The sequence below is a fragment of the Grammomys surdaster genome, unplaced genomic scaffold (genome assembly GCF_004785775.1).
Source record: "Grammomys surdaster isolate TR1022 unplaced genomic scaffold, NIH_TR_1.0 127, whole genome shotgun sequence".
Classification (NCBI taxonomy): Eukaryota; Metazoa; Chordata; class Mammalia; order Rodentia; family Muridae; genus Grammomys; species Grammomys surdaster.
Window position 1 is genome coordinate 7915438 of NW_021604585.1, and position 15705 is coordinate 7931142.

The window sequence follows — 15705 nt, forward strand, 5'->3', positions numbered from 1 at the left end:
ATCTTCTTTTGGGTTTGTTGCAAAATTACTTTCTTGCCTTTTCTAGGGTATAGTTTCCCTCCTTGTGTTGGAGTTTTCCATTTATTATCCTTTGTAGGGATGGATTTGTTGAAAGATACTGTATAAATTTGGTTTTGTCATGAAATACCTTGGTTTCTCCATCCATGGTAGTTGAGAGTTTTACTGGGTATAGTAGCCTGGGCTGACATTTGTGTTCTCTTGGGATCTATATGACGTCTATCCAGGATCTTTTGGCTTTCATAGTCTCTAGTGAGAAATCTGGTGTAATTCTGATATGTCTGCCTTTATATGTTACTTGACCTTTCCCCTTACTTCTTTTAGTATTTTTTTCTTTGTTTTGTGCTTTTGGTGTTTTGATTATTATGTTCTGGGAGGAATTTCTTTTCTGGTTTAGTCTATTTGGAGTTCTGTGGGCTTCTTGTATCTTCATGGGCATCTCTTTTTTTTTTAGGATATGGAAGTTTTCTTCTATAATTCTGTTGAAGATATTTATTGGCCCTTTAAGTTGGGAATCTTCACTCTCTTCTATACCTATTTTCCTTAGGTTTGGTCTTCTCATTGTGTCCAAGATTTTCTGGATGTTTGGGTTAAGAACTTTTTGTATTTTGCATTTTCTTTGACAGTTGTCAATATTTTCTATAGTATCTTCTGCACATGAGATTCTCTCTTCTATCCCTTGTATTCTGTTGGTGATGCTTGCATCTATGACTCCTGATCTCTTTCCTAGGTTTTCTGTCTCCCGGGTAGTCTCCCTTTGTGATTTCTTCATTGTTTCCACTTCCATTCTTATGATTTTGTTCACAATTCCTTCACCTGTTTGGTTGTATTTCCCTGTGATTCTTTAAGGGACTTTTGTGTTTCCTCTTTAAGGGCTTCTACCTGTTTACCTGTGTTCTCCTGAAATTCTTTTAGAGTGTTGTTTATGTCCTTCTTAAAGTCCTCTATCATTATCATTAGAAGTGATTTTAAATCTGAGTCTTGCTTTCCTGGTGATATGGGGAATTCAGGACTTTCTAGTGTGAGAGAACTAGGTTCTAATGATGGCAAGTAACATTGGTTTCTGTTGCTTACATTCTTGCACTTGCCTTTCACCATCTGGTTATTTCTAGTGCTACCTGCACTCACTGTCTCTGACTGGATCCTGTTTCTCCTGTTATCTTGGTTGTGTGAGAGCTCCTCAGAGTCCAGATGTCTCTGTGATCCAGTGATCCTGGGTGTTAAAGCTCCGGAGAGTCAGGCTGCCTCTGGAATCCTGTAATCCTATGATCCTGGGTGTGTTAGAGCTCCTGGGAGTCCACCTTCCTCTATGATCCTGGGGATGTTAGAGCTGGGAGTCCACCTTCCTCTATGATCCTGGGGCTGTTAGATCTCCTGGGATTCCAGCTTCCTCTAGGTATTGTGAGATTAGTTGCAGAGGTAGTGCCCAAGGTCTGCTCAGTGCACTGACTCAGATCAGGAAGGAATTCGTGACATCGGTCAGGGTATGGTTTCTTCACAAGAGCAGACCATCTAGTAGTCAACTGCTCTGGGTGCAGTGGATCCTCAACTGTTCTGAGTGGTGCAGATCATCCAGGCTGGGTCTGAATATGATATCTTCCTGGGAGCTGACCAGCTATGAGCCTGCCCCATCAAGAAGGACCAGGTGGAGGGGACAGAAGGGAAGTCATATTCGGAAGGGCAGGATTTTGTTGGGTGATGGGTCCCTAGTCAGCTGTGGGATCTCCTAGCTGCAGCTCTAGGACTTAAGGTCCTGGGGAAGGGTTCTTACCAACTACTCTGAGCACAGCAGATCTTCTGGGGTGGGTCTGAATATGGTGTCTTCCTGGTAGCCTAAATAAGACTCTTAATAACAACACCAAACTATTTGTTGATTGTTTACTTTGTATGATCACGGAAGTTTTAATTAACAATGCAGAATGAACCACTTATTGTTCTGATTCTAGACTTCAGGAAGCTTGAGTTTTAGCTATAGTTGACAGTGAAACATAGACATTTTCTAAGTCTGCTGTAGAATACAGTATAGACATTGTTGTGTATTTGTACATTTTCCATGTGCCTGTTAAATGCTACTTAAGCATTTTGAACAATAAAAGCCAGTTTTTCTACTAACACTAGCATCCAGTGCTTTTAAAAAGTAAGCAATTTAGCCATGTGCTTTAATGGTATATTATTTCATTTTATGGATGAATGAATAAAGTATATGACAGCATTTGAAAATAAATAAGGATATCAAATCTAAGTATCTTAAAATTCATATTTAATGAAAATATATATGTCATATTTTCAGAAGTACCAGAAAATATATAATGCTCAATAGCTGAGGCGTTTACCTTACTAATTATATCTCTCCTTGAGATCCATTTCTTAAAATTAGTAATTCTTAATACTTCTTATTCAAATGCTTGCTTAAATTAACCTTATTTGTTTTTTCAAGAGGTGTCAAAAATCACAAAAGTATTAATCTACATTTTTAGTTATACATACAGAATAGCATCCAAACAGTAGGAACTGGTGACAATACAATTATCCCTAACTCTCATGTAGGATTTACTCTGAAAAAACTTTTCTAAGTAAGGGTTTTATATGTATTGTGTCATTTTCTTCATAAGAATACTATGAGCATGAATAGATATTACTATAATTATTTTATACATGAAGAACCTAGAGATTGTGACTTATACAGTGTTATTTGTATAATTGATAAAGCCAAAATTTAAATCCAACCAGTTTGACCTGTTAGTACTACTCCTTAAACTGAATTTCAGGTTTTTTTTTTTTCATTTCTCCATAGCATAGTCCTGCTTTCTGTAGTTCTCATATCTTAAGAAAAATAGCCAGGAACAAAAAGGCAAGACTGACAAGATATCTCAGTAGGTTAAAGTGCTTTCTGACTTGAGTTCAAGCCTCAGAACCTACATGATGGAAAGGGAGAACCAATTCTCAGAAGGTGGCCTCTGACCTCCACATGCATGTGATGTCACACACTCACACGTGCACACATATATACCATAATTAAGTAAATTAAGAGTAAATATTTTAAGAATAAAAAGCCAGTGAAAGCCCAAGATGGTCTGATTAGAAATGCAATGATGCTTTTATTAACTTGAAGAAATGAGCAACTACTAGTGTACAGATAATTGAAATTTGAAGTCGAAAGGGTTGGTGTCTTTTACTGTATTTATCATGTAACCTCAGAGAAAGTAATACCTTCTTCTAACCACTAGAATGAAAACAAGCTACTTTACAAAATAATTATCCACCTGATAAGAATATACAATGCCATAATACTCAGAAATACTTACTAGTCAAAAATTTACATTTGGTGCCATAATACGTGAGATAATTAGGTAGTATTTTTTTCATATTATGATCAAACTTAAAATTGTAAATATAAATCTCAGGAGATAAATAGATTGATAAATGCTTGGAGGTTAACCATGAGGATCTGAACATAGATCCCCAAAGGCTGTATAAAGCCAGGCAGTGTAGCATAAGTGTCTAATTTCAGATCTCCTACAGCAAGATGAAAGGCAGTGACAGAAAAATCTGTAGTTGCAACCTAGCTAGCTTGCCTGGCACATATAACAGCAAACAACAAGAAATTCTGTCTCAAACAAGACAGAAGACAGAGACCAACACCTAAGGTTTTTCACTGACCTTTGTGCATTTACTATGGCACATGTGTGCACATACATCAAGATTTAAACGAAATAAATTTCTCAGAACACTTAATCAAAAATGTTGATAGCAAGGAGAGACCCATCTGAGATTTACAATTTCTTTAAGTCACTGAGATGACTGAGCATAGAATAAAGCTGTGTCTAGGAAAGACAACTGAATAAGAACATGTACGTGACCTAAGGAAGTATGCACATTAATCAAGTTCATATTTCCTTAAGTTGCGTACTTTCTCTTATTCAGCTTTTCTTCTTAAGGGTGTTCTATCTGTGCTATAATACTATTGTATTCTTTTTAATAAAAGGTAAAGAACTCATCAGATTATTTATAAGGAAACAAGTTTCTGCTTTCTGTAGTAATTATAATTCAACTCGCCATCTGTGTAGCCTACAGCATGTCCAACTTTATTTAGAAGTTGATACTGAAAAATAATTCAAACCCAGGACATACCACATTCCGTGGAATTTAAGACAATAAAAATTATTACTATATTGGAAAATTTACAAATGATTCCTTGAAAAGTATTTATAAACATTTTACATATAAAATTATCCTTGGGCCTACAGCAACTTAGGTTACACATTGCTGATAGATAATATCGTTACTCTTCATCTGTAATTAACAAATGACTTAGAATGCAAAGGCAGTTATGGGTCCATGTGAGTTTGTGCATGTGCACACACGTGTTTGTGTTTGTAAGTTCACCTGTGAGTAAATAATTTAAGTGTGATAAATGTTAAATGAGTGTACGATTTAATTCATCAATTAAACTAGGAGGAAAAAAGATGTAGATTTTTTTTTTTTTTTAGTTTTGAGGAAGTTTTTGATAACGTCTTAATTAGTTTCTTGTTAGAAATGTTAAATGGGCAACTGGTTACTTCAATGAGTAATTGTGTGTGTGTGTGTGTGTGTGTGTGTGTGTGTGTGTGTGTGTGTTTGTGTGTACACATTTATTTTTTAAGTACTCCTTTTATATAGTATCTGATAAAGACAAAGAATGGAAAGTTAACTGAGAGGTTAAGAGCACACCTTAATTTGGTGTGCAGCTCAAATGTGAGCCTACATCTAATGGCTCACAACTAACTGTTAAGTGCACTCTAGGGTATCCAGCACCTCTTCTAGCTCTTGTGCACACAGCACACATTGACTGTACATATACACATAAATACTTTTTGAAGAATCTTTAAAGATAATGAAGACAGGGAAAGTTTCTTAGAGCCACAAAATCCTACAAATAAAAGTTTTAAAAATTATTTATTCTAGCATGGGTTTTTTGCTTTCCTTCTGATATGATCTCTCTTAGTACTTTTGTTAAAGTATACAGAGTTCATTGTAGAAAAATGTATGTAAAATAGCAAAGAAGACCCAGAAAATGGAAATCTTAAAACATTTTAAAGCAAATGTAATATAATAATGACTTTTCAAATTCATTAAATCAAAAATTGTAGAATTGGGTTTAGTAACAGCCACCACTTGAAAGTATGTTGACCATAAATGGTATTTTAAGATACCACAACATGAAGTAAGGATTTCATTTTATATTTTGTGGTGTGTTGCCTAAGCTCAGAATGGAAGGAAACAGTAACTATTTGGTTACTGGCTTTTAAGATATTTTAGAGTTCTTTAGGAATTCCATTGACTTCACTGAAAACTCCCTAGAAGCATCTTAATTTTATAAATAAAGAAATTAAGACCCATAGAGAAGAGATAAGTTTACTAAAGACATCCAATACAAAACTAGATTAATCTTTGAACAACTAATCTCAGACTTTCATTCAACTTTTTTTATAAGCTTTAGTTCAAAAAATAGCATAGTCTGTTTTCATTTGGGTCATGACATGATTTGTTACAATTTTTTTTATTCTGATGTTTCAGATTCTATATACATACAACCTATAAACTATAAATCTATATCAGCATAGTAACCAATTTGTACTGCTTTATAAATTTTCTTTTCATATTTAGATTCATTACTCTTGTTAATTTTCCTCATTTTATGTATGAGGAAATTAAAAGCTTCATGTGATAAATGTCACATCCAATGTCAAAGAACTAGAAAAAGGACATCACGAAACTTTAAATAATATTTCTCTTTATTCTTCTCCCTCCCATGTCCTAACTAAACCAAAACTCTTTGTGTTCTTCAGTTGAATATATGTTGTAGTTCCATAAATCTAATTAAATGCAAATAATCATTAGGCTCTATTAAGCCAAATCCTTATATCTTGATTTATTCCAATAAAGTAGTAAGTGAATACAACCACGGAGAAAAATATATTTTTTATCAATACTCCATGTTTATGTAAGAACTGAGAAGGAAATGGAACTTAGGATTCTAATATACAATTGTTAGCTTAATGCTATTTCAACCAAAACTTTCCTTTTTGTTTCTGGATAAGCTTTAAAAAAAAGCACACAATCTAAGTCACTTTACAAATGAGACTTATTTCCTTTTATTCTTAAAGGTTGTTTTTTATGAATAAATGCTCCTCAAAGAAGTTTATACTTTCAGAAAAACATTACTCATGAGTTTAACAATCAGAATGTAAAACGACCATAACATATCAGAATTGTCATTTCTGTTCTTCTAGTGACCTGACCATTTGACATAATAGAACATCCTACTCTCTTAGAAACTAAGAAATCTACTTTAATCTGACTGACACCACAATATAGAGAACTTTTATTGTTCTGTTGATACATGTCATTATTTGATTAACCTCAATAGTAATGAGTTTTCTAAATTCTTGAGACCATTTTGCACGGTACCTAGAATCTATATTTTTTTTATATTATAGATAATAATTCTGTCTGGTCAAAAAAGCAAAAGTATCTTATAAACTAGTAAAATAGTTTTATCTACTTCAGATATGACAATGATTGATTTTATACTAGTAAGAATAAAATTCTAGTCTGCTGAGTTTGAGAAGAACAATAATTACTATGAACTAAACATTCAGATTTTACATTTTTTTATTTTGCATATAAAATACTGTATTTAACATTGTGGAAAATATTATTAAAAATTAATCAGGATTCTGTCCCTCCAAGAGTTTAGTCTCTTTGACTATACTATCAATAATTTGAATATGAGGAGCTATGTTAAGTCCTATGATAAAGATTCAGAAGATACTTCAAGATTTTAGGAAAATCTAGGTCTAGATTATGGTAATGACAATACAATCATGTAAATTTATTAAAAATCATCAACTATATTTTAAATTACTGAATTTGATATTTCCTGGTAGATAAATTATATCTTAGTGTTATTAAAGCATTATTAAAGGAAGAAATATTAAAGGAAGAAAATATATTTTAGCGTTACTAAAGGAAAAAAAATTATCTGTGATTTAAGAATTTAGAAAATATTTTTCATAGCTGGTGTAGTCTAATCTGAATCTTAATAGGATTAAGATGAAGAGAGTTTGGACCAGAAGATGGATCAAAGTGAAGAAAGCATTATCTAGAAGAACTGTTCAGATTGTTAAAGGTCTGAAGAGATGGCCTCCATTCTTACATGTAGCCATATAGATATGGCCCTTCTAAAAAGTTCTGGCCAATGCTTACTGAAAATCTTAAAACAGTATTGTTTCTTTTAAGTTTTACTTGTTTTGCTTTGTTTTCCCCTTTGAAAGGAGTCAAAAGTAAAAACTTGCTTCCATTCTGAGCTAGTGAGGAAACTAACAGAAAAGGGTCTATAGTCATGGTATGTCACACTACCAATGATCTACTACCATTCTAAGAACTGATAGTCATTTTCTTCTTTAAAGCTTCAAATTAGTGAAATATTCTTCATTTCCTTTGTGCCCTACAAAAACCTTTATATTTCCTATAAGAAAACTAAGGTTATGGGAGAACCCACCACCTAAAATGCTAAAGCCATGCTGCAGGGAAAGTCAAGCTATTCTAGCTTGTTAAGAAGAAAATGGAAAAGTATGGTACAGCTATATGATCTTTGAACAGTCACAAAACTGCTAACTAAATTCAGATGTCATCATGAGTTAAAATTTGTATCATACAAAAGGAAGAACCCAGATGAAGTTAAGTAATGGCATTAATAATAGAAACGCAAAGGGGGATTGGTTTTTTTTGTTTTTTGTTTTTTGATTTTTTTTTTCTTATGGATTGATCTGACCCTGCTACTAACAAGAACAGCCAATTTTTAAGTAATATTTATTGAGAGTTAAATTTATAGGAAATTTAGTTTCTAAATAGATAAGCTTTTTTTGTTTTTAAATAACACTTTAAAAATTAAATTGTATCTTCCCAAACCAGATAGTTTCTCAGATCATATAATTAAGCAAATCATACTTAAATTTTAAATGACTTTCTTGATGTTCATCAGCGAAAATGATTTATTCTCTTCTTCATTTTGACCCCACCTGACCAACTGCTCAGAAATTTTTCCATCTGAACCATGTATTCTAGCATTTCTAGGAGAAAAAAACATGAATGAGCCCAGCAAGCAGCAAAATAGAAGTAGTTCTGTAAGATTGGATTAGTGTTGATCTACAATCAAATATCCTTATTATATATTCTAATATTGTTATGAACCTATCCTTAGCATGGGCTTGGTTTGGTTTGTTTTGGTCCTCCCTTCTGCAAATTGCAGACGGATAGAGATGTTTGTTATTTGCATTTATTTATACTAACTAGTTGTACACGTCTGGCTTCCATTGGAGAGCCCCTGACATCACAGGGAACGGTGATCAAAATTCCACACTCTAGCTTCAAGCTGGGGGCTCGTAGCTATTGCAGCATTGAAAGGGAATCTTTTCCTGGCTTCTTTAAAATGAGCATGGTGATGGGATGGTTTAAGGAAAGAACACCTCTCAAGTCACATGACCACTGCTGTGCTTCTGTGTGTCCTGCTTTTCTCATAACAGCTTGGCACTACATTCTTTCCCTGTATTGTTAGTGGACTTTCTTTTTTTTTTTTTTTTTTGTATGTATGAGTGGGCTGGGGGCTGGGGACATAAATGAATGGTTATACATTATGCATGCATCTTTCACCATTAGAGTAATGTTCCTTCCCTTATGTATCACATATTATAATCGTACTTAACTTCTGTGTCCGTACTGATTGAGCTGTCTGTTTCTTTGGTGTGAGATTTGTATGTTATTGATATGTTTTGACATTTACACCTTCATTTGTTCATGTTACATTAAATGTAAGTTAAAATTTTCTCCCAAAAGAGTTAGCTTTTCATGTTGGGCTGGAAGAGTCTCCATTTCTGTGTAGCAATTCACATTATTATAACCTATGGCTTTCAATTGTACCTCCTATAATGAAGACATGACTTTAAACACTGTGCTATTCTTATTATGACCTAAGCATAAGGTAAGTAATTTATCTGTCTCTAAGATTGTGGCTGCTTGTTAAATTTTTCTCAGCTTTTTAAAAGACATTTTTATTTCTGTTCCTTATCATTTATTATGTGTTGTCTTTCCTTTGTTTCTGTGTCATATCTTAAGATTTCTTAATAAGCTATGTGATCTTAAGCAAAAGTTCTATTTTACTGTAAACACATGTCTAAATAAATTATTTGATTCTTGAGTAATCTTGATTAATAAGTGAATACCTGTGTTTTCAGTATTTCATTTCTTTTTTATTTCCTCCACTTACTCCAATAAAATGCACTGTTATTACATTGTTTTCATCCTGATTCCTGTGGAAAGGAGAATCATTTGTGCTGTAAAATCAGTCAGTTATTAATTGTAGCAAGTAACATGGCCCAACAGAATAAAGTAATGGGGATTCTAATAGTACACCTTTCAATGAACTTCTCATTCTCTTCTCTTAGAAATTTAATGTAATCTCATAATCTCAGATTATTTAATTTTTCATGTTCCCTTTTTCTCACTGCTTAAAGCAAGTAACAAAATAAAATGAAATAAAACTTGATACTTTTAATTTATCCTTTAAAAGTAAAATCCACAGTATTATATTATGTTAAAACCTTTATATTGAGATTTATAAAAAATAAATGAATGAATACTGTAAATATGACATTATGTAACACAGAGTAATTCAGTACATACATTATCAATAAAGTTTTGAAAATTACCTATCTTGACCTTTTTAAGATATAAATATTTAAAAGCACTAAGTAAGGAAAGTCTTATGAACACTGGTTTTAAAAATAATTTCTCTCAAATCTGGTTCAACAGCCAATGTAACATAAATGGGAAACAGTATTTGCAATATTTTTGGCAATTTGCACACTTTGATAAAGGCTCCTGTTTCAGAGAACTGAATTGTTTTAATTCTCCAAATCTCTCCTCTAAAGCTATTTGAAATATGTGATTCTAAACTGAGGTATAAAAAAAAAATGTGGGTTTCTTTATCTGTATTATAAACAATTGTGGGGAGGTATTAATCTTTAAGCCTCTTAGAGAAGCAGGAGGGATGTTTTCATTTGCTTTGTTTTGGTTATAAAATACCAGGGAGTTTTTTACTAACATTTCCGTTATATACATTATTAAATGTATATAATAGATATTACGTAAAACTGTTAGAACATTTTATGAGACAATTTGAACTACTCATCTGAACTGCACTGTTCATTGTAAATTTCTTGTTTCTATCCATACACTAGCTCCACTCTAGATTGGAAGGGCTTAAAGATGAACTCTGGAGGAATAGAGGCTACGACTTAAGAGTAACTATTACTGACCAAAGGAGCTACTTTCCACTCGCAAACATTGCTTTGCGCGATGGGCTTGGCTCCTTCACATCTTGTTTCACATCTTGTTGAAGACTTTCTTGACTTCCATGTGACTTCTATGGGCTGTTTTTGTCTTTCAACATTTTCCTCTTTATTTTCCCTCTTTCTCCCAGATTTTCTTCCCATGCTTTTAGCATTCTCTTGTGTTCTTTGAGTCACTTTTTCAAATGTAGTTTTTCTATTAAGCTTGTCTATTAATTTCTCTGTTGGTGTGTGTTTCTTTCCCTGTTAAGATTGTAGAGGTAGAGATACACTTGTGTTCATTTCATGGTATGCAAATTGCTCATCTATTTTGCAGAAAGTTCATTAGTTACACTTACCTTTTTTATATGAATTTTCAAGACAAAATAATAAAACGTTCTCCATTTATGCACTGTTCCCCTTCTGTAAGCCCATGCTTTCTTTTTCTTTTAACCTCCATATTTACTTTTTCAGTCTTTCTCTGCTTTTTCTGTTCTTTATCATGTTTTTTCTGTGTCTTATTTTCTAAAAGTCACTAATTTCTTTCTCATTGGGTCCACAATTGTTCTCCAATAAGACTTGTAAATAAAACACTATAATATTTTTTTATTCTGGATGACTGTCTTTATACTAAATACTTAAAACTACTAAGACAATGTGGGCCAAAAGAGAATAGCTAATATTTGTAATTGCTTGTTTGTTTTGCTGTGTGTGTGTGTGTGTGTGTGTGTGTGTCTGGTATTTGTGTGTGGGTTTAGATTTATTTGCTTTGGTTTTTGTTTTTCTTTGTCTGCTCATGGCTATTTTATTATTATTTCTTTTAGTATTCATTAACTGTTTGTTTTTCTTCAGGGAAGGACAGCCATAACCTACCCTAAGTTACAACATTACTTTCATACACTTCTTCATATATTATTAAACTGTGTTAAGCTATAGAAAGTTCTTTGTTGTCTATATATCCATCTGGGGCAAGCTGCTGTGGAGTGGGAGGAAGAGGTGTGGACCCTGAGTGAAGTCATGTCTAAAGTTACAACAGTTACCATTCAGCATGGCCATTGAGTACAGCCATTTAGTAAACTTCAAAAGAAATGGCCCGCTTTAAAATTTTCAATCAGAACATAAAGGACTCCTAATTGACAAACTATATATACACCTAAAAATGGTTAATAGAGGAATTAAATTTAACTCATTTCTAATAGAAACACCTTTCATAGCCAGTATTATTAAGTTATAACAGTTATACAAGTTAATGACTGTCAAAGGTAAATGTTCCAAATAAGAATTTTTTATACCTCTTATTAACATACATATAATAAAAATCACTACAATCGAATATTTTAACTTTACTTAGATTTTCTTATTATTCTAGTCAAGACATATGCAGAATACCTTAACATTAGAGGTAAATATTCATAACTGAATATGTGGTGTTGAATTTAGTCCATTATATAGTCATCCTTCAGTATCCATACCAAGTTCATCTCATTTCAAGTCCTCCTTAGATACCCAAATCCCAAATATTCAAATCTCCTGTAAATAAAATGGCATACATTACTTACAACCTAAGTTCATCCACTCATATACTTTATACCATAGTCTCTAATTTAGTAGGCAAGTGCTCTACCATTGACCCACATCTGCAACCTCATCTCTACTTTATAATTTATTGCAATATGAATGCTATGTAAATAATTGTTATATTGTATTCCATAAGGAATAAGGACAAGGGAATAAAGATCACATGTACAGAACAGATACAGGTGGTAGTGCTGGTGTTTTGTGTTATTGGGTTTCTTCCTCTCTTCCTCCTTTTCCTCTTTTCTTTTCCTCTTCTTTTCTAATCCACAGTGTGTTGAATCTACAGCTATGAAACCCACAGATATGGAGGGCCACTTGGGCTGATCTCAGATTTACATAAATTGGTTTGGGTCTTATCTTTGTCCAGTTTATAATATTGTACCTGAAATATTTTTCTGGAACTGAATCTTTTATAAATAAAAATCAATTAAATATATCTGGAAAACATAATGAACTTTTACTAACATGTTGTGATAGCCAAGATAAATAAAAACCTTTTCTCCTAGACCTCAGGAGCTTGCCCATTAAGCATACTTATCTGGCTGTCCATGCTGTAAGCCCTAAATTACTGAGTTTATGCTCTTTCTGCAGGTCCAGTCCAGGTGCAGCAGCAAGGAGAACATTCTAAGAGCCAGTAAGTAGTCATGATTTCAGGTAGGCTTCGAAAATATGTAAATTGTGGGTCAAATGAATATAGAGCTAAAGAATGGCATTTTAATGAAAAAATGAAGCTAATGATGAAAATTTATATAAAGAATATGTATTTTATAAAGTTCCCCCTCTGAATTTTTAATATCAATATAAATGTTTCTCTGAATCTAATTTTTTGAAAGCTGAATGGAATTTGATGCATTCAAATTAAGCTAGATATAACTTCCTCTGTGACACTAAGGTGAGGAGCCTGCCCCTTTTTATAGTCTCATTTACAAAAATATGCCGACTACATGAAAGTAATTCTAATATAAATCTATGAAAGCAGAAGACAGACAGAGATTGAAAAACAAAAAAGCAAGCTGAGCATGCGTGGTTACAACCCCAGCACGTGAGGAAAGAATAGGGAGAGCCTACATTTTTTGCCAGTCTGTGCTACATCATAAGGCCGTGTCTCAAAAAGGGCTTGGAAATGATTGGGTAATAATAATTTTGTAAATGCGAATTTGAAAAGATTTCTATCATCACATATGAAATGTTACAGAACATTGTTCCCTGGTCAAAGAATGAAAAATCTTTACTACTTTTTTTTGGTTGGATTACAACAATATTAAGTAGAAAGTTCCTGAACTTTGTATGTTCATGTTTTGTTTTATAAAAATGCAACTATGAGGGCAGACGGTGGGTGGGGGATACCTTTAATCCCAACACTCAGGAGGCAGAATCAGGTGGATTTCTATGAGAGCTCCAGGCCAGCCTTGTCTAGAGAGTGAGTTCCAGAACAGCCAAAGCTACATGGAGGGAAAAAAACCCTATCTCAAAGAAACAAAAATAAAAACAAAATGAAGAAAAAAGAAAAAAAAACTATGAATAGGTTTTGTTATTCTACTATGCTTAAAGTGAAATCCTATTGGAAGATTTCCACTAAAGGTTTGGGGTCATCCAGAGAAAAATACTGTATAGATGGCACTTGTATTTTTTTCTCTTAATAATTTAGTGACATCATAGAGTTTTCTTCCTAATGGTTTTCAGTAGATGTACAGGGAGAGCAAAATGAAACAGGTCTACTAGACACCCATGCTAATGGGAGCTTTAGTAAATGACATGGTTCATATTCCAATAGCATGTAGTAAGTATTATTTAACAATTTAAGTGTACTTGGAGGGCTGAAAAGATACTGCAGTGGGTAAGAGGACATGCTGTATCATCCTGAAGACTGAGTTCAGATATTCAACAATCATGTTAATGAAAGAAGAAAAGGAGTGAGCCAGGCCAGCCAAGAGGGGTCAGGGAGTGATGACAAGCACTAGGTTCACAGAGAGAATCTGTCTCAAGAAAAGAAGTAGCAAGACACCCCAAACTATCACTCTTTGCACACAATGGATGTACACACCACCACACACATATATACCACCCCACATACACAAAGCCATAATTATTCACAGGTAATGATAGTATTAGGGAAACTGTAGCAGAAACATTAAGAGTTAAAAAGCAACCTAGGGTATAGAATTTGAAAAAAAGGAGTAGGACATATTTGAGAACTTCAAATAAATTAGTGTATGTGTGTATGTATGTGTGTGTGTATGCATGTGTGTATAAACATTTTCTCTCTGTGTGTGTTATTAATCTGTTTACTTTGCTCAAAGTCCTTGAATATTTGTTTGATTGTAATCTTTAGAGAATACTATTAAAAAATAAATAAATGTAGGACTGGATTGTAGTTTGGTGGTATAATGTTCCCCTAGTGTTCATGAGGGCTTGAGTTCAATCTCCAGCACTGTACAGTAAATTAATAAAATCAAGCAGTCATGTATAGATTTTATATCTTCATAACTCTCCACAATATATGACTTTGAAAGAGACTTTTATGAATGAGATATAAAATCTTATGAACACTAAGACCTAACTTTGAGAAACTTATGGGTCAGGCGTGATAATTAACTGTTCACTAAAATAAAGCAAGATAGATAAATTACATTTTACAATGAAAATTGCATAATTTCTACAAATTTTTAGTTCTTAAATTATAGGTCACTTGGAATAATTATTATGATTAGAAACAAAAAAAGTTGCTTTTTGAGGACAAATTCCCTTGAACTTTATTTCTTTATCTACCATAGACTTGTGTTACTTAATAATCAGTTTGGATAGACATCACAGTAACCCAAGTATTCTTTATTGGTCTTTGGATAAAATAGTTATATGGATGGGCTTTTTGGTTCTTTAGGTCCATATGGAGCCCAACCAACATCATAACTTCATTAATTTGTGATTTCTGTAAGTTTATGTTCTTTCATCTTAATATCATTCTGATACCTCTTAACAATACCCATGACCTCACCAACATTGTGCATACTGTTCTTTCTCTAGACTAATTTTTTCATTATGAGGTGTGTATGTCTGTGTGTGTGTGTGTGTGTCTGTGTCTGTGTGTGTCTGTGTGCATGAGAGAGAGGGAGGAGAGAGTTGGGGGGAGAGAGGGAGGGAGGGAGACAGACAGAGAGAGAGAGAGAGAGAGAGAGAGAGAGAGAGAGAGAGAGAGAGGTATTCATGTCTGTATATGAACATAAATGCCAAATAAATGCCCATGGCACAAATGTGGATGCCAAAAGACAATTCACAGAAGTCAGTTATCTTGTTCCGTTATGTCAGACCAAGGATCAGGCTCAAGTCTTCAGTCTTGGCCCCAAGACCTTTACCCATGAGCCTTCTTGATGGCCTGCTTCTCTGAACTTAACTACAACATTCCCATTCCTTATTTAGACAGTTCTCATCTCCCTAATCTTATTTACAGTGTAGTATCATACTGCATCTAGAAGCTATTAATGGTTACTCACTCTCTCAATACTAAGCTGCCTCTAGTCAATTCATTTTACATCTTTCTCCTTGCATATACAACCTACCAATGTATATAAAACATTTACCGTTTGTTAGGATTCTAGGACACCTCTGAGTTTCCGTTAGTAGGATAACTAGTCCTTCTGTTCACCCCTCATCAATCGTAAATCAAGAAAATGCTTCCATAGATTTGCCTACAGCCTAATCTGATGGCATTTTTCAGTTTCCTCAGATGACTGTAGCTTGT

The 15705-nt window shown here is 33.5% G+C and overlaps 1 protein-coding gene across 1 annotated transcript in view; it reads left to right on the top strand.

The window, feature by feature from the left end:
- Gphn (gephyrin) overlaps nt 1–15705 on the top strand; it is a 442000-nt gene that overhangs the window by 304490 nt on the left and 121805 nt on the right. The window contains exon 10 of the mRNA XM_028788870.1: nt 12558–12600. Within this exon, the coding sequence (XP_028644703.1) occupies nt 12558–12600 (43 nt within the window). The remainder of the gene's footprint in view (nt 1–12557; nt 12601–15705) is intronic.